General features: G+C 40.9%; 1 protein-coding gene across 1 annotated transcript in view; it reads right to left on the reverse strand.

Moving 5' to 3' along the window:
• The window catches only part of TMEM135 (transmembrane protein 135), a 1,073,095-nt gene that overhangs the window by 944,125 nt on the left and 103,049 nt on the right, over positions 1-25,921 (reverse strand). The window contains exon 2 of the mRNA XM_085623147.1: positions 11,695-11,822. Coding sequence (XP_085479273.1) covers positions 11,695-11,822 — 128 coding nt within the window. The remainder of the gene's footprint in view (positions 1-11,694; positions 11,823-25,921) is intronic.

The raw sequence follows: 25,921 nt of genomic DNA on the forward strand, positions 1-25,921 counted from the left end.
TTGTTTTCTGCAGGGCGTAACGGGAATAAAATTATCACACTACTTCATTTTTTTGCATTCAGGAGCAAATTCTTAGGTTTGACAGTGTGTACCTCTCAATATTGCCTTTGTCTTGATATAAATTTCATCATCCACTCATATTTTACTAGTTGCTGATTTCTCTTCACTTGATTTTTGCCCAAAAGTACCATTAGTTTAAGCATTCTAAGTATACCTTGGAGGTTCGCTAGCTTTGTTGGGGTGTTCATAGGCATGAAAGTAGTATTACCGACAAAGACTTATCTACAAAAATTCTCTTGCTGTGATAAAGCACCCTGCCTTCTAAATGCCTAGGAGATATGCAGTTGCTTGGTTTAAAAAACAACTTCTTTCAAGACGGAAATTACAGTACAACTCAATTGACAAAAAATCCCAACACACTTGCATAGCTGATGATTGCCAGTGCCCATAAAGTGTATTACATATAAAAATAAAAAAACACAGTATGCTCTTGCATCACCTCGTATTTGTCGACGAAGGGACCAATCGTTAGCCAATTAAGTTTTTACAAAACCAGTAGGAACACAGGAGGACAGTGTATCTGCTTATGAACCAACTGATAAGCAAAAGCATCTACCTATGAACACCTAACCACCAAGCGTGCTTTGTTTGGGTTCAGTTGTATTTTAGTATACCAAGAAAAAAAAATCTGGTGCTTGTTGGACTCCTTGCAGGCTTGAAAATTAATGTGTGAACCCCACTCTGGACTGGATGAGTGAGATGGTGAGTAGAAGACCTACTCTTTGTTTGATAGTTCCCCAGTGACTCTGCCACGAGGCCATAAAGACAAAAGTAAATATGAAAATGAATCTACACGGCAAAAAAGGAGACCATTATTTCAAGCAAACACCTTCTAGAAGTAAGAAATTGTTAGAGAGGTCTAATACTGAAAAAGCCACAAAAACCTCCTTATCGTTAACCACATTTCATTTTTCACAACAGAACAAGTAGATGCCACTGTGTGCCCGATTTGTAATACCCCAAAACATGAAGATCATGCCAGGTGACACTGAAGAGCTTTGTTTCTTGCCTCTTTACCAATGTAATACAAATTACACTTTATTTCATCAATAATTCTTAAGACAGCCTCTTTGTCATGAACTAATGCAATTTTTAGTAATAAGTTTTAAAAGAAATGCAAATTGAACATGCTTCACCACAATCAAACATATAGTAAAAGAACTTGACAGGAACTTTCATCAGCAGTGGGAATTCTCCTTTTCTCTTAGACGTATATGGGAACACACTGATATGTTCTAAGTATAGCCAGATGGAACAGATTAGTGGACTTTCTGAACCTTAAAGAGATTTACTGCTGATGTTATTGTTATATGTTTTCCCCTATGATCACATCTCATTTACGTACTGAACAATTTAATTAGTGGGAAATTGGAATAGAGAGAGATCCTCTTACAAGCAGGATTCAAAACAATATTTTAAATAAAATGCTGTGAAAGTACTCAATTGAGAAGACATTTATCAATAGAATTTATTTATTGAGCATATCCTACCCATAGGTATAACAGGGTGGTTGAAATACAACAGGTCTACAGTATGAAATTAGGCAGCATTTATATATGAGAAAACATTTGCATTTTCATCTCATTTTAAATTAAAGGGGAGAACAATGGACGGCAGAGTTTAATGGGTGAATTTTAAGTTTTTTACAAAAGGTAAAAAGTCTCTGGATTACTCTTATGCATTCAGGAATTTGGTTTCAAAGATTGGGTGCTACGCATGAGAAGGCCAGCTTGGCGTTTTTACTCTTCTTTGATGAAGAAATCTCCAGAGTTAGTTTTTCTTGCCCTCTTATTTTGCTTTGGCCCCCCAGCAGAATTATGTAGTTTTTCTTGCAGATATCGTGGAAGACCTGATGGAAGACTCGAATATAAGACCTGAGTGTAAGCAGGCAACCTTGAAGGTGATTTAAGCTTCTAGGGGAAGGAAGCTGGCAGAGTTATTCCAGGATTGGCGGTCGTCTGATTTCATTGCATTTGCTACTAGCTGGGCTGCAGCATGTAAGATGTTTTTGAGGGATGGGATTATATATTTAGGGAGCCCTGCCACAGTGGCATTCGCAGGGTTGATAAATGAGAGTACCAGCGATTTACCTAAAGATCTGAAGTCCTCTGAAGGGAAGGAGGTTGCAATTTTCTTTAGACTGCAATAGGTATGTTGTCTATTTCGTTAGGTTGTGGATTTGATCAGTAGGATTAGCACTTGAGAAGGACAAGGACATCAAACTAAGGGTGATTCCTAAAGGGGGCCAGTGTGTTCAAGAATTTTTCTACCGGTGGGTGGAGATTTTTGGAATAAAGATATAGGAATTTGATCTCGCTTGGGGTCAGTTTCAGAGAGAATGCAGATGTACACTTGATAATCTTTTGGAGAAAGATGTTCAGGTTGCTTATGTTTGAGAGGCTAGAAAGTCTGAGATAAGATAAGTGCTATCAGAATATTGATGTAATGTAATAGTATCATCTTGAAGCATTACTAATAGGGGCACCATGAAATGGTTAATTATGAGTGAGAAGAGGAATGATCCTTGTGGCACACAACGGTTGACAGTATAAGCTGAACACCTGAATTAGACAATATTAAAGAATAGTGGTCTAGAGGACAAACTTCCAGAACCTATTTAGGACTTATCCCTCTATGCCCATTCTGGTTCAGAGGATGTTAAGCAAGGATTAATGTTTTTCAGGGTCAAATGGCGAACACAGGTCAGAAAGCAAAAGTAAGCAGGTGTTACCATCATCCACGATTTGATGTGCATGATCTGGAGGGTGTCATATTTCTTGCCTTGTTTTGAATCCAGAATGAATTATTGATAAGAGGTTATTCTTGGTAATGTGTGCTATGCATTGGGTGGCTGGCTACAGCTTTTGAAATGTCTTTACCAAGAAATGGTCACTGATCTGAAATACGGTAGCTTTTCTGGATCTATGTTTGGCTTCATGAGTAATGGGATGAGGTTTTTGGTACAGAGGTTTGGTGGAGACTTTGATCTAAACTCTTGTAGGTTCTTGATTTTCATTGTGAAAAATTCTTCTATCTGCCCTGCCTTGTCTTGTCTTACAAGCGTGGAATTGTTGGTCGTCTACTAGGGTTAGAGAAGAAATTAATGGCTTAGAAGAGGACTATAAGGCTTGTATTTTATTTTCTGATCTAGTTTATGAAGTAGTTGCTTTGTGTCTTGAGAATAAACACTGTGTTCAGGTGCTCTTACTGTACCGTCCACCACTCTTTTAAGAGGCAGAGCCAAAGCAGCCATGAACCGGGTTGTAATTCTAGTTGTTAATTGTCTAAAAAATGACATTCTTTTTTCGGGTAATACATCTGCTGGGTACAACACTTAAAAGATCATTGGGAAATTTGGAAATGTGCTTGTTTACATAAATATTGCAAAGAAAGGCGCTGTATTGTTTAGGCAATTGGTTAAATACTTTACTATTATATTTACATACTGCCAAACTGAATATATGTTTGTCCCTACAGGGAAACGATAATGCTGTGAAGAATGTAAACTGGGAAAAATGTGGTTAATGATGGGAGTAGTGATGTTCTTCGAATGAACGTAACTTAAAACATACGTTATGTTGAATGTACTGACAGTGAACCTTCAAAAGCCCATTACAGAATTAGCAATTGATCAAAATCTGGCTCCGTGTATGCAGCACAAGTTCTAGTCAAATTTGATTTCAGAGCTCTTGTTGAATTTATCGAAGGTAGGTAAGGCAAATATTTCTTATAGGACACATGTAAGCACAACCCTTTTTGAGTCAGTGACAATGTCCAGGGTTAGTGCAGATTTATCAAACAGTAATAAATATCCAAAGATGTTTCCCAAAGGCACTGACAAAATACACTAAGAGAAGTAAGCATGTTTGTGCTGAAGCTCCACCAAGTAAAAAACATGTCCACTGAAAGGACCAAGCAAGTGATTTTGTTTGAAGAAGAAAGGAAATTGGCTGTTGGCTTCTGTGTGTAAGGAATGAAGTAACCCAGTTTAAAACATTATCATTCATTCCCACAGCTTGCAGAGGGCTGATAAAAATGGTGTGGAAATGTGTAATAGTTTACTTAACATAAGCTACAGCCATTTTGGCTGTGGTGTCCATTTCGTTTCCTTCGTAAATCTCCCGTCCTCTGCTGCTCGTCTTTTCACTGTGCTTGTGTTATCTATTTTAGTTGACTTCCTGACTCAGCTAAAAGTCAATACAATTAAGTAGGGTATAACACATTCCATGATTTTAGTGGTCAGTCATTGGGCGATGATATGGGTAAGCATTTGTTTGCTGACAAATTTGTCGCTAATATGTTACCAGAAATAGCTAGTCGCTTAAAGGCCAGCGAGAGTTCTTGGACAACGTCTTCCCCAGTTTCCCTTTTAACTATGGCCCAATATTATGAACAACAGGAACAGGAAGCGACAGACCGGGATGATAAGAAGGAATTAAAGACAAAAGTTATGTTGGCTCAAATATATGGTCCACCATTTAGGGGAAGTGGAAGAGGCGGACGTGCAATGTATATACCTGGGGTGACCCCTCTCCCTTGAGCAAATTTGTCCCCTGATCAGTGTACTTATTGTGAAGAGACTAGGCATTGGCGTTCTGAGTGCCCTCTCTTGCGAGGTCAGCAGTACCAGCGGGGAAGGGGAAGTATGAGAGGACGCCCAGGGAATTCAAGAAACAGAGGAGGTACAGGAGCTCCTCCCAGGTTTGAGGAAGTTGAACAAGGACCAAATTATTCTAATACGTTTGATAGACGAAATCGATACCAAATGTCTGATTATTCTGCTGATGCCCTTGCAGATTCCAATTATGCATAGGGATGCCTAGGATAGAGTAAGGAACTGGTTGAGGTGTCAGTAGATCAAATGGGTCCTTATGTTGACGCAAATGTCTTGGGATCTACTGATTGGATCCTGGTTTATACAGGGGCAACCTGTAGTGGTCGGTCTAAAAAATTGGTTCCTAGGGCTCCCCTGTCCGACACAATGATAACATCGATAGGATTCGATGGGACACCTACACCTAGCCCGCTTTCACAGCCACTTGAATTCGGACTTGACAAATTCACTGCAGCATGTCCATTTTTACTTTCCCCTAACACGCCAGACAACATTGTGGGTATCGATATGCTTAAATATTTTCATGCTACAAAACGTTGTTCTCCGGAAGGTGTGCGTGTTATATTGAGCGACAATTATCCAATGGTTGACAGATCTTGTCTTATCAATGAGGATGCCGCTCTGGTGTCCTTACCTAGTGTGAAGAAGGTACACTGTTATTGTCATAATTTCTTGCCTCCCATCATCACAAAGCCTCGCGAAAGAAACTGCAATATTTTAGACAGAAGGTTACCTATTTAGGTCACCTCCTGTCTGAGGAGGGACGTGCACTCACACCAGACCGCATTCAGACCATTCTAGACACTTGTGTACCCCGCACTCAGAAGGATGTTCGTGCACTGATTGGCCTCACTTATTTTTGTAGGCAGTTTTTCACACATTATTAAACCTTTGTTGGCCCTTTTGACTAAAGACACTCCGATGCCCCTCCCATGGACTGCTGAGTGCCGGAGCACCTTCCAACAGTTACGCCAAGCTCTTTGTTCTGCACCAGTATTAGGTACCCCATGTACATGTTGATGAGTGACTATTTGTCCCAGTTAACTGACAGCTTGTCTTCTATTTAGCTCTTCCTTCGTGAGCCCTGCTGTGCTGACAGATCATCGCGACATTTTGGTCACCGACAGAGGACGAGCTGTGTCACATGAGGAAGACTTCCCGGACCACACGATCCCTGGTGCATCTAGATACCTACTTCGATCCAGGAAGAAAGACACTTCATCACAGAAAGAGACTGTTTGAGCCACTGTCCTGGGTGGTTAAAGACTGACTACAAAGGGGGGTAGCCTATTAGTGACTACACGTCTCAACGTTAGTAAAAAAAAAACGCCTGCCCAGGACCTTAAGGCATCATCTGTTTTGTTGTTTGCCGATGAAAATGAGCTCGCCTAAGAAGAAGGAGATTGCTGCGACAACGTGAAACGGCTGTACAATCTGCATCCTTGGTCTGACTTTGACTGCTGCCATCATCGCTACTGTAATGTGGGTAGTGGAGGAAGTAATGCCTGGATCCTCCTTACCCAACATTACTGTTACATCACTTGCTGCAAAAGAGCACCATCATTTTGATTTGCCGCAACATGAACAGGGATACCAGCAAAATCTGAGAAACAATTCATTTCTTTAAATGTTGCATCATACACACCGGCTAAGCAATGCTACTAACTGTAGGGTTTTTGGCAAGATTCCTCTTCATCAGAACATAAAAGGAATTCCCTTGTCACTGCTGCAATTCTCTCACAATGGCTGATGCCCAGCTTGGTTCAAACTTCTATATGCCTCTAATGAACAAAGTCTGTTACCCCAACGAAGATGGAGACCCACAAGCAAAAGGGACTGCTTTAGAAATGGAGGAATATAGTAAAGGAAGTGCAGCAACAAACTATGTGTATCCAAATTCTAGGTCGGCTAAAGGAAATGGACCACTTGTTTTCTCTTGCCATAACCACTGGCCCCCTTTGTGTACAAAGTACAGGCGATGTGCCAGTGGGCCACAGTAACTGTACAACAGTGTTGCAGATGTCTACGAGAGGCCGAAGCAACTTCCTTGCATCAACTCACACTTATTTTGTTTGTGGAACTAAGGCATACTACTTCCTACCTCCAGGCTGGTCTTACATACCCTTCCTTCTATCACCTGTGTTTTTAGCTCCCCCAATCAATCCTCAAGATTTGCAATTGTTCGATCACCATGCTGGTAGTAGGGGAAAACATGCAATCGATGTCTCTGTAGTCGACCAGACAGTGACCACATGGGAACAATATATACTTTAACAGAGGATTCTTCTTCTTTGTTGGCCCAGAACAGAACAGTAAGCTGGTCCGTCGCCTCACCCATACAATGGAAGCAGTGATCAATCAGACAACTGCAGCCTTAGGGAACTTAACAGAAGAACAAGCATCGATCCGCATGGTTGCTTTGCAGAATAGACTTGTTCTAAATGTCATTCTGGCTGATCGAGGTGGAGCATGCTGTATCATCGGATCCAGCTGTTATGTCTTTACACCGGACAATTCACCTGTATATGCGGTCATCTCCAAACTACACAAAATAGCTACTGACACACATTAAGACTCAGGAACATGGACTTGGGCTGGATGTTTCTGGAACATATTTTCTGTATGGGGTCTAAAATATTATCGGCCTTATTCATAATTATTGCAATTCTCTTCTCTTGTTGTTTATGTATCCAATGCAGGCCAATGCTTTGTTCCCTCTGTATTATCACGTGTACTACTTGACTACCATCTAAAACGAATGTCCAAAATGTAAATGCCCGTTTAGCAATAGAACGAGAAGTCAGCGATATGATGTTCATTGATATACATGATGTTTATCGTACCCCGTTAAAGCATAAGAAAATGTCTTAGCTTATGCTAAAAGGGTCGTCTGTGGAAATGTGCAATATTTTACTTAGCATAAGCTACAGCCATTTTCGCAGTGGTGTCCATTTAGTTTCCTTCGTAATTCTCCCGTCCTCTGCTGCTCGTCTTTTCACTGTGCTTGTGTTATCTATTTTAGTGGACTTCCTGACTCAGCTAAAAGCAGTGTACGTGCTGAGGGCTTGCAGCTGCCAGTGCACCTGGTCTCAGATGTTAACTGTTGACCATTTACTGCTGCCATAAGCATTTCTGCTCCCCCGCCCACTTTGCTGACCAAGTGGTTATTCATCTGCCTTGTTTGCTGATAACTATTTCTAAAACGTGTTCTTCCTATTTCTGTTCACATGCTTACAATGCAGAAAACCTGTATGTAAGACCTGTGTTCTGTGACTTCAGTGTACTACCTCCTTGCAGCACTTGAGAGTGCTGTGTGGAAGTGGTCCCACTCATGAGTGAATAATAAACTTGTTATTTACTCCAACTCCAGTGCAGATCTCTATTTTGTTGGTCTCTGGACCCATGGACAAGAGGGTGACCCTGCACCAGTGTACCCCTAAAAAGGTACATTTCCACAACGGCGTTGTCTAGTGTGTCAATTGTTGCTAACATATCAAGTAAAATAAGAGCATTTGCACATTTATTATCGATTGCCAGATAAAGATCCTCAAGCGCTGCTTATAAGTGTAGCTCAGAACTGTGATGTAGATGAAATTCCACTTGAGAACTTTTAAATATTTGATTTGAATTAGGAAAGTCATGAAGTTGCAAAACTACATGAGCTTTCAAAATATTTGCCATGGCATGCTGACATTTTAAACTGTGTTTAATTCCATCAAGAACATTATCCTTTGATTCAAACTGGAATATAAGGATCGACTTCCATCCTCTCAAAGATTCAGTCACTGTATTCTGAAACGTGTCAGAATATGTCCTGTAGTTGAAGATCTTGTATCTGAAAAGTTGGTCACTAATAAAGGTAACATAAATAACTTAGTTTCTAGAAATGTGAACACTAGGACTTTCTTTTTTCTGGGAGGGGGGGGGTCAGAAATCTATAGAGTGAAGTGTTTTAATTATCTGGGGCTTTCTTTTGAGCAAACCCTAACCTTGCAGAGTCTACATCAATCCAGGGCTGCACATACTCAAAGAGCTGTGGAGGCTGTGTTATCATCGATGGAGCGATCAAAGACTGACAGACATTTTTTGGGAGTCACTGTGTCTCTGTGGAGACTATGGTGCAGGTGTCTAGGGCTATAAAGTTCTCAGGCCAATTCAGCAGGTAGAAAATATGTTTGCTTGTAGGCTATTGGTCGTTTCCCAATCATGCCCTGCTTTTATGCGCCTATCAGAGCTGGGCTTAACACCTGTAGGTGACAAGATAAAGCTGGCACCACTACTCTTATGACTGAGGATTTGGGGTAACCCTGATGCCCAGCTCTCAAAGAACGAACTTTGGAGGATTCTCTTTCTTTGAACAATGCTCTCAATATACCCTGGATTAGATTTATAAAACAATAACTCCTAGAGCTGGGCCTGCAGGATTATGCTGAAAATTCAGCAAGTTTTGTCCCCAGGGCGATCTCCAGGGTAAAAGAAGCACTTCAATACAGGCAAGGCAGAGCCCACCAGGCGACCTTTGATAATCTGCTTGTAAGCCGCACTTACAATCCAATCAACTTGACACAGGGGTGTGAGCCTTATCACTCCTGGTTTCCGAAAGGGAAACTCAGGTTTTATTTACCAAGACTACGATAAAGTCTATTTCAGCTGATAGTTGCTTTCCCTAGGAATATAGTCTAGGGAGAACCACTGCCTAGATGTCCGTGGAATAACACTGCCACTCAAAGCACATTGCACTTTATTGTATTTTGCACTCTGTATGCTCATGCTAGGAAGCGATTTCTGTGCCCCATTTTTCGCTCTTGTAATACGAACTCTGTAAGGAGGCTTTTGAGCAGTTGCAAAGACTAGAGAATAAGAAATATGCCTGGCAGTGCGAAAATTTGTCCGCCTTTCACTGGGGGTTAGAAACAAATATGGCTCACATAACTACTCCCAACTTTTCATATTTGTATGATAGGATCTGATCCCGTTTTTTAAAAACTTTTAAAAACCTTTTATTCATTAGTCTGAGACCCATCGGGCCTTTTTATATATGTTTTATGTATCTTACCACTGGCATGTACCCTATATGTAGTGTTTTCATTGAAACTAACTGTATTATGCCCTGATGTGTCTTGAACCTCGTAATTCTGCTTTATTTATTTATGTATGAAATATTTTTATCATATGTACTTTTATGGCTGCGATTGGCCAAAGTAATTGTTTTGTGTTGTTGACGACCTAGTTCTGCTTTGTTTTGAAACCTATGGAAACTGGATTTTCCCACCATTTTGGAGAGGCTGAATATTTGTCCACCTTAGCTGGAGTACATATCTAAACACTGGTGTATCCTGAACACAGCATGTTATTGGACTATATAGAGTAGGTCTGAAGTGGTCTCTCAAAACAGCCTTAGAGTTCTACAAAGTTCATTACATCCAGCGTAATATACAGAAGAAAAAAACAATGGTATTTTTGAGAGCTTAAGAGAATTGCGTTCTAAGCCAGATAATCATGGGCTTGCTAGGCCTGGGATGTACAAATATCTTGCTACTGCATTTGATTACAATCCTGAGTGGACATGATTAAAAGAAAAAAATAGTGGTTACCAGTAGGAACCCTGTCATTTTGACAATCAATGTAGTAGAAGATCCAAAGAGCAAAAACCGTCGCCAGTGTTTCATATTGGGAAATCAGCATGGTGAAGATAAAAGTCATATATATTGTATGCCACTCAGCTGAAGAAAGCCCATGCATGCAAGTACCATGAGACTGGAGTTGGGCATAAAGTAAGGTAGAGAAGCAGTGATGCAGCTTTTCTTAGACACTTATTATAGCTATGCTGCTTGAGGTTGATAGAAGACCAACACAACACAACCAATAAACAATGAACCAATAAACATTAAAGGCCCGATTTAGATTTTGGTGGAAGGGTTACTCCGTCACAACAGTGAAGGATATCCCGTCCGCTGAAATAATAAATCCCATAGGATATTATGGGATTTATATTTCAGCGGACGGGATATTGGTCACCTTTGTGACGGAGTAACCTGTCTGCTAAAATCTAAATCTGGTCCTAAGTTGTTACTACTTATCCTGGTAGCCTGGCTGATGAAGGGTGATGCCCTGAAACCGGTCCCAGGATGATTGCTTCCGGTCCAGGGAGGACCTGGCTTGGCAGTTCGGACTGGACTGTTCCCACAAGGAACAAGGTCAAGACTGATTTGCATACGGCTGGGTCCAAACTGGGGTGGTTTGGTGAGCAAAAGAATGATGGATTTAAGCCAGATCCTTGTCACTGGGGGTAGATATTTGCATTGTCCAGCATTCCGTCCATCAATTGTTTCTTTTGCCTAAGTTGTGACTGCTCATGAAAAAAATGTGTTGTCAAATTGGAGGATATGGTTCTTTCTGAACGAACTCTGTAGGATATATGTTCAACATTAACATTTAAATTGTTAAGACAAGGTACACTATCTATGATCTATAGTAAAATAAAATACAGTCAATGTTTACTCACAAAAATCTGTGTGAATCATATATCCTATTCTAATATTCTGTGGCAAAAGCAACCTTTGTTCCTGCATGCTAGGAATACATTTATGAGATTCTTTTTTGGCTTTCTTTGGTCTTTGTGATGTGGGAGCCCTAAAAGGGAGACGGCACGTCCCGAAAAGCACAATCATACATGCAGACTTTTTGGACAGGTGATTGAAATTTCTTCACATTTAATGTTAATTGTACAAGGCTAGTGGAAGCATGAAACAAGACACCAATACCTGTGTGTCTATCTGAGAATGTGTAAATGTGTTGAAGCAGCTTTTGAGATTTTGATGATGACCGAATCAGATGAATGCCGTCCGGTTGAATGTATTCCCTAGATTTGTTCATAAATATAAATCAGACCTGGTTGAAATTAGAAGATGGATTTGAAATCCAGTTAACTTGTTTTATGGGGTTTTTGTAACCTAAACAACATATTTCTTCACAAATAAAAAGCATCTGAAAACAATTCGATAGTAAAGCAAATTCACCTTAAAATACAGAAAAAGGCCATGTACAAGCTTCCATTTGCAGTCAAAAAAGATGTGGATTGCAAGATTTCAGGTAGTAGTTTGTGTATGTAGTATTCCGATTTTCGTCTTCGGAGAATAGCTGCAATCTGTTAAACAAAACAATCTGTTAGCTGGATGAACAAACATTTGAAGAATTATTTCAATTAAATTAGACCAATATTAACTACTTCTTTATCATCATTAGGGCACTTGACATATATACAATGTTAACCATCATAAGCAAAAAAGAAATTGACTGAAATTCTAATGCACAGCCCTTTCTGCAAATGACTCCCATTTACCCCAGAAAGATCTGTTTATTAGCTTCAGGAGAGATTGACATATTTCCCTCTCATTGCACTTTTCTATGTTGCTACCCCCTGTAATGTTAGATTATTTTTTGATTATTCAAAACTCCTACATGCACTTGTAAAACAGCCAGAAACATCCAGGTACCTATTAGTAACGTCCAAAGAGGGATCAATACTCTCTATTTTTCTTTTTTGATGCTAATATTCCCTGCCTATTCCAATTCTAGATGCTTTGGGGTCAATTCACAAATACACTAAAGAGTATGTGAAATAGTAGTACAGGGGTACTAATGTACATACTGCAAAATGTCTTTCAGGATAAGCTCCAGAAAGCCTCAAAAATACAACAAGAATAATAATTTAAGCATCTTTCCAAGACCACCCACAACTCCGGCCATCTTTAGGCCAAGAACCCCACCCCCAACCCAACTGTACCACAAAACTTAGTGACTTAGAAAATCCTCAGAATCAAATGTAGGGAACAATTGTTTTAAGAAAACAAGTAGTCCATGTCTTCTTGGCATGCATCAAGAAAAATTAGATTCTTATCCAAGGGAAAGTTGTTGCTGCAATTCTAGACCAAATAAAGAAAAAGCCTAGCTATAGATATTAGCTTTTTCAACCAAGCGAACCACCACACAAGAAGCCTGGACATAAAGTAGCAATTAACAAACCACGGACTATCGCAATTTCTCACTGAGAAAGGTTAGGCTATAAATGGAAACAATCTGCCAGACTCTAAATGGGCCTAAAGCAGTCTCCCCAAACATTCGATGACCAACAGAGCTTCTGTAATTATTAAATATGGTAAGAGAGATTTGGAATGTTTGAACCCAAATCAAAGAATCTAGAGGTTTCAAATGGACAAACTGCAACACTGTAGAACGGAAGAAGTGGAACAACTGGACAACCTAACAGGCCCATTAAATCTATGTATGTAAGAGCACAATGCTAATAAGTGCTCGATGGTTACAGACAACAGAGATCTAGACATATGTGGTAAGAAGCACTGGTAATGTCAACGGGTCTCGCTTACCTTTACATACAAGTAATTTACATTGCCAGTCTTCTATGTCTATCCACATTTCTCCTGCAGTTTTTCTAGTGACAACTATGTGCCATTGGAAGGCAGCAAAATTGTGTTTCAATGTGCAGTGCCGCGTTCAGAGGAGGACAAATTACAAATCTACAGGCGGCAAAACCAACAACCTTCTGTGGGCGGGTCAAACAGAGAAAGGGAGGAACCCACGAGCAAGGCAAATGAGACTGAATTGAAAGCCTTCCAGTTTTGAGCAAGGATTGGTTCTGTGGAGTATGGCATACAATGCTGTCTCCCGACAGACATCTGGAGCGGTTTATAAAGAGACTGCAAATAGGTACCTGGGTTGATCTAGCATATGGAGCACTTCATTCAACATGTGTAATGTGACTGGCTACATACTGCAGTATAGAAACTGCATGATCATCACTAAGTAAGCAATCATCCTGAAAAAGATCTTTCTTATCCAATATGTTTATTGGATCTTGAAAGCATACACTATTACTGTGCTTACATATCTTCCGGGCAAGAAAACAAAGAAAAGGACGGCTTAGGGTACAACTTTTCAATAACATCTGTCATTCTTAACTTCTCAGATTTGCAACCATTGTAGCGATATGAGTACAACCTAAAGATCAAAGGTTTAAGTCATGTCAGGTCCATCTGATCTTTCTCCCGTCTAAGGTCAAAAACAAGCGTAATAGTGAGTTGGGTAATAAGTAACACCTATTATCAGTACTTAGACACCAGAGAAGTAGCAGAGTGTGCTATAAGTGTCTTAAATGTTAGGTGATTTTCACTAGAGTTCATGAGAGGAAACATAATCCTCTAGTGATTTCCAAGAGCAGTTAATATATCAAAGGCATTTATAATGGTTATTAAAGTTAATTGTCTAAGTGTAGCAACATTCAATCCTAATTTTGGGAATAGTCAAGAAATGATGCCAATATTAAAATAAAAAGGTGCACTTCCTTTTGAACTGTGGCCATCATTTTCACCCTTACTGTAATGTACCACATTTGCCATCCATATATCTATTGCTGCCTTACCTGATATCTTTTACCTACCCCAACAGGATTAATTTTGTTTAGCTTCTTGCGCTAACTGTGAATATAGCTTGCTAGAAGGGAAACACTGTATAAATGTTCCTATTGTCCCGTGCCACTATCTGTATATCTAGGGAACCACATGTATTAAAGCACCTGATCTCGGACATCAGCAATTGGGTCTCCATCCAATATCAATGCGCTATATAACAAAACCCACAAATATAACATATTCATATGTGGAATGTCCACTCCATAAGGTTTTGGAAATTCAAGGATACATATGATTATTTAGCCTTATGGGATAAGGGATAAGGTACCACTGAAAGCATACCTGGACACGTAGGTTATGGCCCTCTCAGTTACTTCGTAAAGAATTACAGTTTCAAAAACATTTAGTTTCTTGGAGTTCTGCTTCATAATATTTAGGTGAATCAATTGCTGACAGAGGTTTTTCTTATGATTCTTTTTATTGGGCTTAAGAGATGTATAACAGCATCAGTATACATAAAAGAACAGTGCATAGTACCCAGGTACACCCACTTTAGTAAACAGTCTTTGCATGAGTTTTACCCACCACCCACACCAGTGTGTTGCATACGTTCTGACAATAGCGTTGTATAATGGGGCATTCCCATATTATATGGAAGAAAGTGCCTAGAGGTCGTTTACATCTCATGCACTGTGGGTTAAGGCCTTTCTCATCTTGTTTAGCCTTGTTGGGCTCTACTGTGTTCTTTGTAGATATTTAAGTTGGATTAGTCACAATCGTATAGATATCGCCAGTGCCATGGGGGCCATTTTGGCCTCTACCCAGTTCTTTTCTTTTAAGGGTCCCACATTGCATTCCCACCATTCCCTCAGCACTTCCATTGGATCTGGGGTGTTATTTACCAGGGTGCGGTATAAAGTGCCGACTTCCTTCCTTCTATCTGTAACTCTCTGATGTGAGGGATGTATTGTGGGTGGGCTTGTGCGGAATTAAGAGAGGCCTCTAGCGCATGACGCAATTGCAGACAATGATAAAATGTATCCTTTGCATTGTACAAGTAAAAAAGTCTCCGAGGTATTGTAATGTGCACATGTAGAAGTCTTTCCAGACATTCCCTAGTTTGGATATAGTGAAGTTATCCCATCTTCGGAATTCCTCCAGTATGGCTGTGGGCATGCAGGGAGCAAAAAGGATTGAAGAGTGCGGAGTCTACTGCTATGGAGGGATTATCTCGATCTGCGAAGAGCCAATCATTTATTGGCATAAATTGTCTAGCAAACTAATATAGTCATGTATCTGCAATTCCATCGTAGGGAGCGAATACACATTTGCAGTATGAGATGCGTGACTGACCTTCTGACCAAAGGAATATTACCATTGCTGACTTAAGAGTGTGGAAGAAGGCGAAGGCAGGTGGTTTGTTGTATGGGTAATTCTGCAGTGTGTAAAGTAGCCGGGAGAGCGCTATCATTCTGAAACATCCCCTACTTGCTATATTCAGTGGGAGACCTTCACAAATATCCATATCTCTCCATAACCAGGTTACTAAGAGTGTGATGTTTAAGTACCATGTCCATTGTTTAGTGACAGCAATGTGAATCCCTAAATATGGTCAAACTGGTGAAAATTAAAGCAGTTAACTCTTTATAATGCTTTATTGTCACATCTCAAACACTTAACAGGATTAATGTAGTGTCCTACCGAGCAGCAAATTCCTTTCTATAATTTCTCCAGGGCCAGGTAACATCTTTATTAGGACATGTCCCCGTGCTACCCACACTTTCTTTACAGCCTGTGCTCTATAACTACTTTAAATTGTGATGACATGTAACTATGAACATTTAGGGTCACAGGACCTTCGTTGTGTGCCGACAGTACTTTTTCTTTAAACTCTGGACACTATACTTGCTTTTATAAGTAAAACACAAGTTAATGTTTTTATTATGTCCAGTAGTATTTTAACTGGAAGTGAATAAAACATGTACACAAATTGAGGGGTAGGGTAGTTTTTAGGTCTGTCCTTCGACAGCGCATGTGCTGCATTCGCTAACACTTGCGAGAGATATTGTATACAACAAGGGGCTAGCAGTCCACCCATAGCTTAACATTTGTTAGCTTCATTGTCACTCCTCACTTATTTGCTGCCCTCTAATTGGCCAGAGCATGCTGGCTTCATTTCCTCTTCTTTTGGCTAGAGCATGGACCAAGTACTGATTGCTTTAGCTTGATTACTGTCCTTCCCCTGATTGTGCTATGATTGAGGTCCTACTTTTCTTTTTCCCCCACCATCCTTGTTAAGCCTCTTGCCATTTGTAGCTATGTTTTATTATGCCACACACTCTTCAAAGAAGCCCTTTTACCATTTGAAATGGATGTTTCAGGTGACAACAGATGCTATCTGCTTTTATTGTGACAGCAGATGTAGATGTTATCTGCTTCCAAACTTATTTTCATTAAGATAGGGACATGGGAGCAATTGCTTTGATTTATCTGGTAGAATTCTTTCCAAGCATGGGGTGATTAACTGATTTGCTCTGAGTCACAGAGTCACAAGGGTGTTGTGCAGAGATCTAACAAGCATTGGCATAAGCCAAAGGTCTCACCTTTGAGACTATTTGCTTTGCCATTGCCTTTTGTTCATACTGTACAGCATGGGCATTGTCGACAGTGGCAATGATTTGTAACCATGTTGTATAGCAGTGTGAATGCTGTGCAGTATGGCTAAAAATAATAATAAGCAAGCCCTGGCAAAGCCAATAGGTCTCACCTATGTGAGAACTATTGGCTTTGGCAATGTATTTTAGCCATTATGTACACCAGTGTGGCTGCTATTCAGCATTGCTATGGCTACAGGTTAGTGGCATGGAGTGGGGTGGAGTAGATTAGAGTGGGATGGAATGGGGTAGTCGAGCGGGGTAGATTTGAGGTAGAGATGGGTAGATTGGGGCAGATTGGATTGGGGGAGTTGGGTAGATTAGGTGGTAGATTGGAGGGGGGTAGATTGAATTGGGGTAGATTGGGCAGTGGGGTAGATTGGAGTGGAGTAGATTGGGGTACATTAGAGTGGAGTAGAAAGTAGGGAAGATCTGGGTAGATTGCGGTACAGTGGAGAGGGATATATTGGGGAAGAGTAGATTGGGGAAGAGTGGGGTGGAGTGGGGTGGACTGGAATGCAGTCGACTGGGGTAGGTTAGATTAGGTGGAATATAGTAGGGTAGAATGGAATGAGTGGGGTAGTTTGGAGTAGAGTAGATTGGAGTAGAGTAGATTGGAGTGGAGTAGATTGGAGTGTGGATGGGATAGATTGAATTGGGGCAGATTGAGCTGAAGTGTAGTAGATTGGGGTGGGTGGGGTAGAGTAGAGTGAATAAAATTGGGTAGATTGGAGTGGAGTAGATTGAGGGAAGAGTGGAGTGCAGTGGATTGGGGTAGATTGGAGTGGAGTAGATTGAGGGAAGAGTGGAGTGCAGTGGATTGGGGTAGATTGGAGTGGAGTATAGTGGGGTGGGGTAGATAGGAGTGGAGAGGAGTAGACTGGAGTGGGGTAGATTGGAGTGCAGTGGGGTAGATTAGCGTGGAGTAGGGTAGATTGGAGTGGGATAGATTGGGTGGATTATGGTGGGGTAGACTGAGGTGGAGTGGGGTATATTGGAGTGAGATAGACAGGAGTAGTGCTGTTTGGAGTGGGGTATATTGGAGTAGAGTAGATTTGAATGGAGTTGGATAGAGTAGTGCGAGGTAGATTGGGATGGGGTGGGGTAGATTGGAGTGATGTACAATGGGTTAGGGTGGGGTAGAATGGAGTGGAGTAGATTGGGGTAGATTGGTGTGGAGTAGATTGGAGCGAGCGGATTGGATGGGGAAAATTGGAGTAGGATAGCTTGGGGTGGAGTGGGGTAGGGTACATTGGAGTGGGATGAAGTGGGGTGGATGAGGCTAGATTTGACTGTAATAGGGTAGATTTGGGTGGCATGTGGTAGACTGGAGTTTAGTGGAGTTGGGTACATTGGGTAGGGTGGAATGGAGTGTGGTAGAGTGGGTAGATTGGATTGGAGTGCGATAGATTGAAGAAGAGTGAAGTGGAGTGGGGTCGAGTGGAGTGGAGTGGGATAAAATGTGGTGGGTAGAGGAAGGTGGAGTGGGGTAGATTGGTGTGGAGTATATTGGGTTGAAGTAGATTGGGCTGACAAAGTTAGTTGTTCCTGACAGTTCATGATTTTTCTTTCTTCATATCATAGTTGTGTGGAGGTATATTGTGATCTCGGGAAGAGAACATCACCATGGGACTTCACCTTGTGGCCAACAAAGCTAGGTCCGATAACCACCCACGCCAAGAACATCAGGATTATCATCGATAGCAAACTCAACATGACCGCCCAATTCACTGCCGTCAATACCTCATGCTTTCATATCCTGAACATGCCAAGGAAGATTTTCAAATGGCTCCCAATCAGCACCCGGTAAACTGTCCCGCACACTATTGTCACAAGCAAGCTGAACTACAGGAACACTCTATGCGAAATCAACAAAAACTCACCAGAAGGCTGCAAATTATTCAGAACTCGGCAGCCAGAATCACCCTCATCCTCCCATGCCGCAATCACATCGCACCACATCTGAAGGAGTGCCATTGGCTCCCAATTCACAAACAAGCACAATTCAAACTCATCACCCACACTTTCAAGGCACTACATGACACTGGTCCAGCATACCTCAGCAATTGCATCTGCTTTCACAAACCTTCCAAACAACTCTGCTGGTCCGGACTCCTACTTGTACAAATACAACCCATATGGAAAACCAGACCAGGCTGTCGACCCTTCTCCTACATTGTTCATAAAGCGTGTAATGACCTGCCACTACACATAAGAGTCTCCTCCTGACTTCTTGAGTTCCGCAAGAAGCTGAAGACCTGGCTTTTCGAGTAGTCTCACTAGGCTCTAGATGTGGCTGACTCACACCTGCTCAGCCCTAGGATACCCACCCAGGTGATTGTGCGCTACACATTGCACAACATAACATACTGATGTTTCTCGACTTATTAAACTTGACAAGTATGCAACATGAGATCATTAGCATACCCATCAGCACTACTCTTGGGTTAACAGGTTAGCATACTGGTACGGTATCAGTATGGTTGCAAATGGACAGGTACTTACTGAGTGATAAAATGGAGGTACGAGAGGAAAAAGAAAAAATCTATTTTCTCTTGCAGAGTAAGTCCAGTACTTTTTTTGGAACGACAGACAAAATATACAAATACATTTAGGTTGTCCAAAAGGAACTTTAGCATCACTTACATAATATGATGGAATAAGAAAAAGAGTACACCAAAATATTTGGTGCAAGCATAGCAGAAATCCCCTTGTTTAGAAAAATAACAGTGTTGAAGAATATTGCCCTTACAATAAGTGAGCTCAGTAAGGAAATGGAATTTAAGATCATGTTAAAAAACAGGATACACGACTGAAGGAAAATTAAAGTGTTACAGTCGTACTAGTGATACCTGACTGTAGTTAATCAAGGTTTGCGTGGATAAATCATACACTTTGTAATTTAAAGTAAATAAAGGAATTAAATTCAATTGACTAAATTATTAATCTGAGTATATTTCACAAAAGCAGACGCAGTCAAATTAAAAAAATTAATCAAAAAGACAAACCTGGATAATTGCTCATGATACTAAAATAGATTTTGCGAAAGATTTAACGGTCATACATTTTCAATAAAGTACAAATTGATGACACCTTTATTGAATTGCCATATTTGTCAAACAAAGTAACACTTTTCAATTGAAATGTTCGATTAAGAACCTCAATAGACTTTCACTGGTCTCAATGCAATTTCTACTTTGCTCACATCTTACCCAATGTCAAATACGAAACCTAATGATGCATTTTCAGAACATACTTTAGTTTACTGAGCTTGTTAAATCAATATAGTTAAAATGCATGTGCACATGACAATAAAAAAGGAATATGTATACAGCAAAGACCATAACCCGAAAAACAAATCTTGGAGTCTGAAGAACAATTCTGATCTACTGCTTATATCATAAGTGTTCCCTCTTATAGGGCTTTTGAATGAAAATAAGTTTGGAAATGAAAACTTCTTCTAACTACCTACCACATGTATACATGCAAGGACATAGACTCACACAAAACGTTTAGCTACAGAAGATCAGGTAGTAGAAGTAGTTCTTGCATCACCGCTCAAATGTATCACACTTATAATTATTTTTCTTTCCAAGGAGTGTGTTTGAACGTATGAAGTGGAGATATCTAGCTATCTGTCAAAGCAGATCGCTTCATTATTCACCTGGACACAAGAAAGAAAACAGGTTGTTGGGTGGCTGTAATTCACACTAACTACATAAATTGCCGCAGTCTACAAACCACAGATCTTCTATCTTTTAATACCTATCAAATAAAATATTTGTCACAGCTCCAAATAAACTCCACATACTCAACCATCCAGCAACCTACCTCGTGACGAAATTTCCATGGAACAAGTGATCGAACTCTTCACAGAATCATTATTCATCTCAAGTAACAATGTTCTCCTAATGGACTTTAGTTGTCACTGGTGAAACCAAAAAGATTCTGCTGTTGCACTTTAATACCTCGCTCTTTGATAGTAACCCCATCCAGTAGGAGTGTGCAAACCACACATACCTTTAAAAAAATTCTTTATAATTTTTAAGTACATCCCAAAGTGTAACCGTTTGTCACAAAAATATAGACCTAAAGTTATTCTCCCAGCAGCTAAAGCACTACATACAAATTATATTCATTATTATACATAGTGCATTATTGACTATTATGGGCACCTATATTAAACCAAACCCACCCTTCTTATACACTGGACTTTCTCACTCTCCATGATTTCTCCTCCATCTCTATCCATTGAAAGTTAACTTCTGCTCACGATGACATATCTGTTCATTCAACATCTTGTGAGGGACCTTCTTCGGGGTCCGATATCAACAGATTAATAATTTGCGTTATATATCCAAATCTTCCGCATTCTCATCCGTCCAAAACCCACACATGCTTAAAAGGTCCTACTTTGGACTTTTGCAATATGAATAGGACGATTAAAATCAATACTCCAATTCCTGTGGACCTCTGATGGTCGGTAGCTCAGATTCTACAATCCATTCCTTCAGAGCAAGAGGTCAATAGGATCGCAACTGGAAACATTAGTGACAATGTGTATGTAAGCCCTTAAAATACTTAAGACAAAATAAGTTTAGCAGTAATACTCTAAAAAGCTGAATGAGGGAAGTAAAATGGTTAGAGCCTCAGAACAAATATGGCTTCAAAACCACTTCCCCGAAAACCTTGTGCACCTCTGACATGAAAGGAAATACAAAACACAGACAGACAAAGCCTGATCTCTCTCTCTCTCTATATATATATATATATATATATATATATATATATATATATATATATATATATATATAATTCACTGAAAAAACCATAGGTTTCACACATGTTATAGTTAGCGGAAATTTTACTGATAAAAAACCAATGAAATTCCCCCGTTATAGTTAGTGCAGGCAACTATAACTCACGCGACCGCAATCCTCTGCTGATGCTAATACTGTATTTAGACACTTATTTGCCCATGTCTTCTTCCATAAATTTTTAGCTATACATATATTACAAATATTTTTTTTTCATAAAGACACATATGTCATCAGCAGAAGATTGCGGTCGCGTGAGTTATAGTTGCCTGCACTAACTATAACGGGGAAATTTCATTGGTTTTTTTATCAGTAAAATTTCCGCTAACTATAACATGTGTGAAACCTATGGTTTTTTCAGTGAATTTGCAAGGTTTTTTAAATGCGAATTCCTAACTATAACGTGTGTGAAACCTATGGTTTTTTCAGTGAATTTGTACGGTTTTTTTAAATGCTAAGTTACTTTACGCCATTCGTGGCGTGCGCGCCCACTTAACGCAGTTCGTTCCGTGCGCGCACGGTGCGCTTCGCGCACCGTGCGCGCACAGTGAGCACGCGGTGCGCTTCGCGCACCGCGCGCCCACTTTACGCAGTTAGTGCCGTGCACGCACCGTGGGCACGCGGTGCGCTACGCGCACCGCGTGCCCACGTTACGCTAGATGGGCCATGTACGCACAATGCGCTTCGCGCACCGTGCGCACATGGAGGACATATGATGCGCTTCGTTGTGAAAGGTAATATTTCAATTTTTCACATCTGTGATATGCCATGCACAAATGGTGCCCTTCGGGCACCATTTGCACATGGGGTGGGGAGAGTATGGATACTTTTTTTTTTTTTTTAACTTTTTACCGTGCTAAGTTACTTTACGCCATTCGTGGCGTGCGCGCCCACTTAACGCAGTTCGTTCCGTGCGCGCACGGTGCGCTTCGCGCACCGCGCGCCCACTTTACGCAGTTAGTGCCGTGCACGCACGGTGGGCACGCGGTGCGCGTAGCGCACCGCGTGCCCACGTTATGCTAGATGGGCCATGTACGCACGATGCGCTTCGCGCACCGTGCGCACATGGAGGACATATGATGCGCTTCGTTGTGAAAGGTAATATTTTAATTTTTCACATCTGTGATATGCCATGCACAAATGGTGCCCTTCGGGCACCATTTGCACATGGGGTGGGGAGAGTATGGATACTTTTTTTTTTTTTAAACTTTTTACCGTACGCGTACGGTAAGCGTAATCGGCGAAATTATCGAAAAAATTAAAATTCCGTTTTTGGCCTTGGGGGATCTTTGGGGACTCCCCCAACATGGCTAGGTGCTTAGGAGCTGTCTAAACAGCCCCTTTACATGTTTTTGTCCTTTGTTTTTTAATCCCCACTCAGAGTGCGAGAGAGAAAATGGCGGCCGCCGCTTCCTGGTTTCGACCGATTCGAATGTTTACTAAGATCTAACAGCCAATCAGAATCGCGCTCGCGCACGTCACCGTACGCGTACGGTAAGCGCACCGTAAGCGCACCGTAAGCTGGCTCAGATATATATATTGATTTAAAGGCTATTTTCTCAGAATCTACTGAACAGATTTACACCAAACCTACAAAAGGCACTTCCTTGACCTGAGGACTACCTCTCTGCCAAATTTCATTTAACTCTGTTCAGCCGTTCGGGCTGTGGCTGTGTCTAAAGGTCCTATGGAAAAATGCATGGGAAAAACGCGTTTTGGGACCCCCCTTTTATCTCAGCCCCCGCTTGACGAATCCCCCCGAGACTTTCAGGGTAGGAGCGGAGCGCAGCGCCCCACCTATTTTGAAAATTTGGCGAGGATTCGTCGACCGGCGCCAAAGTTATTCAAAATAGAATGTTGCGGTTTTCCTATGGTAAGAGGGTCCTAACTATAACTACCTGCTGGCGACCGCAGGTATAAATGGAGTCATGCCAATCCAAAACACACGTGATAAAGATATTTGAGGTTTCTAAACAATCCACGCTCCATACATCAAAGAGCAATGACTAGAGCTGCTCTGTTTGAAAATGGAGACCCATGATCAAATACCAGCTTTGACGCTTATCTCAAAATTATGTGATTCTGGGGAAATTGCGTAATCTCCCTGTGCCTAAATACAATCTGAAATAAAATGTCTGTGAACTGTATTTGTATAATCCCCACTTGATGCACACAATCTTGTAGATCATCTCCCAACTTAACCCCCACAACATAATGTAAAGCACTCCGTTGCTTCATAGCTAGGTTTGAGTTACATAAATAAGTAAATACTGACATACAGAGTCACCAATATCTTCAAAGAAAGACGCAAGGAGTCCTCAATCTCCTTTGCATTTTGGGTGAAAAAGATATCATTCTATCTCACTTATACGAAATATCCCTGGACAACTGTGACACTTCGTAGAAATCTAAAATTAGTTGGTCCTTTTTCAGGGAAAGAACCATGATGGAATTGCTGAATTGGGGGAGTAACCTTCCTCACCTCACTTCTCCAAGAAATCCTTTTCTATGGCACACCTTACTCCTTTAACCAGATTAATTTATCACTTTCTCAAGAAATAGTCACAGAAAGTATATAGATAAGCCAGGTAGATCCCGGAAATCTGAAATGTAATTGTCTAGACTTCAATCTTCCTTTCTTGACTGAAGTCTTTGAAAGCTGCATAGATCCAGTTAAATTGCTTCATTGACGAAAACTACCTACTACATGAACACTAATCAGGCTTCAGATTAAGATGCAGCACTGAGATTTCACCTTTAAAAATTGTCAAACCACCCTAAACAATTCTGGATAAAAGCAACTCATAGTCCTTTATCCTCCTTCATCTTTCATCGGCCTTTGATATGGGGAAGCAATTACTTGCCTAAAAATCCTCAAAGTTAGATTGGGGCTTGGCAAGGCAGTGCTCAGTTACTTCTCTTCAGATTTGAAAAAGTTATCTCACTATATAACAAGCAATAGCAAAGCCAATATGACTTGCATGGGCAGCCGTTTGGTTTTGTCAATGCTGGTTTTGCTTTATCATTGATTTTGTAATGCCTTATTTTGGAGGAGCTGCTGGGCTCTGAACTGGCCCATGTTGCTGATTATATTGAAGGATGCATGTTACACCACCACCTTAAACTTAACCGCTCAAAGGAGGATTCTTTATGATCGCCATACCCAATTGCCACTCTGTCTGTTTTCAGACCTGACCTCAGAACGGAGATTGCCTTCATCACCACCACAAATGACATCTGCATGACTCTGGACAGAGGAGACACAGTGGTCCTCTTCCTCCTGGACCTCTCTACAGCATTTAACATGGGTTCCAACCTCATCCTCATCCAATGCCTACACAACATCAGAATCCAAGGACACGCACTCTGATGGATCTGCTCCTTCCTGACTGGAAAGACCCAGTCAATCAGCCTAGCACCGTACACCTTGCATACTCGCTTCCACATCTGCGGAGTTCCACATAGATCCTCCCTGAGCCTGACCCTCTCCAACGCATAAATGATCCCTCTATCCATCATCAATCACTCTCATAACATCAACATCAATGGGAAGGAAAAAGTAGCTTTAGCATCCATAGTTTATTCTGCAAAAATATATTACATATTTTTGTAGCAAAGCAAGAGTGACACCACTCGATCCAGAAGATAGAATTGGGATTTATCGGAGCAGGGGCGGGGTTAGACACATGGAGCAGTTGCTGAGGGGGATGCTGAAGGCTGAATTCCGACTGCTGACCCCATAACAGCATAAGGTATGTGGAGAAACTGTACAGGGCTGGCATAGTAAATTAAGGATTAACAAACCACTAGAGCCATATAAATTAGATGGCTAACAATATAGAGTTACTTTGGGCAGGGAATACGCTAACAAGTTAGTGATGTGGAATTAAATATGATTGGGCCTATCCAGCATTCGCTCTGAATTGCATATTATCTACTGAATTGTTGAAAATAATCACTGTGGACATCATTTATAGACTCATAATAAGAAATACATAATCATTTAATAGTAAAATACCGACTATTGTTCCACTTCCAACCTTAGAAAAAATGGTCAGAGACAACCGACTTCGCACTGACCGATAAAACTTGGGCGAGTATTCTAGAACATCCTAAGCGTGTATCCCGCAATGCCAGACTGAAATTCATACAATGCATGGTGCTACACTGATCCTACTCAACCCTGAAAATAATTCACCGCATGTTTCCAGACGCCCAACATCACTGCCCACGCTGCAGACATGAGGAAGCTGGCTTTACTCACATGGTTTGGGCCTGTCCCCACCTCCGTGATTACTGGGGAGGGATCCGCATGGCAGTTGGGGAGATTATACACTTACAGCTCAC

This window comes from Triturus cristatus, chromosome 8, assembly GCF_964204655.1.
Source record: "Triturus cristatus chromosome 8, aTriCri1.1, whole genome shotgun sequence".
Classification (NCBI taxonomy): Eukaryota; Metazoa; Chordata; class Amphibia; order Caudata; family Salamandridae; genus Triturus; species Triturus cristatus.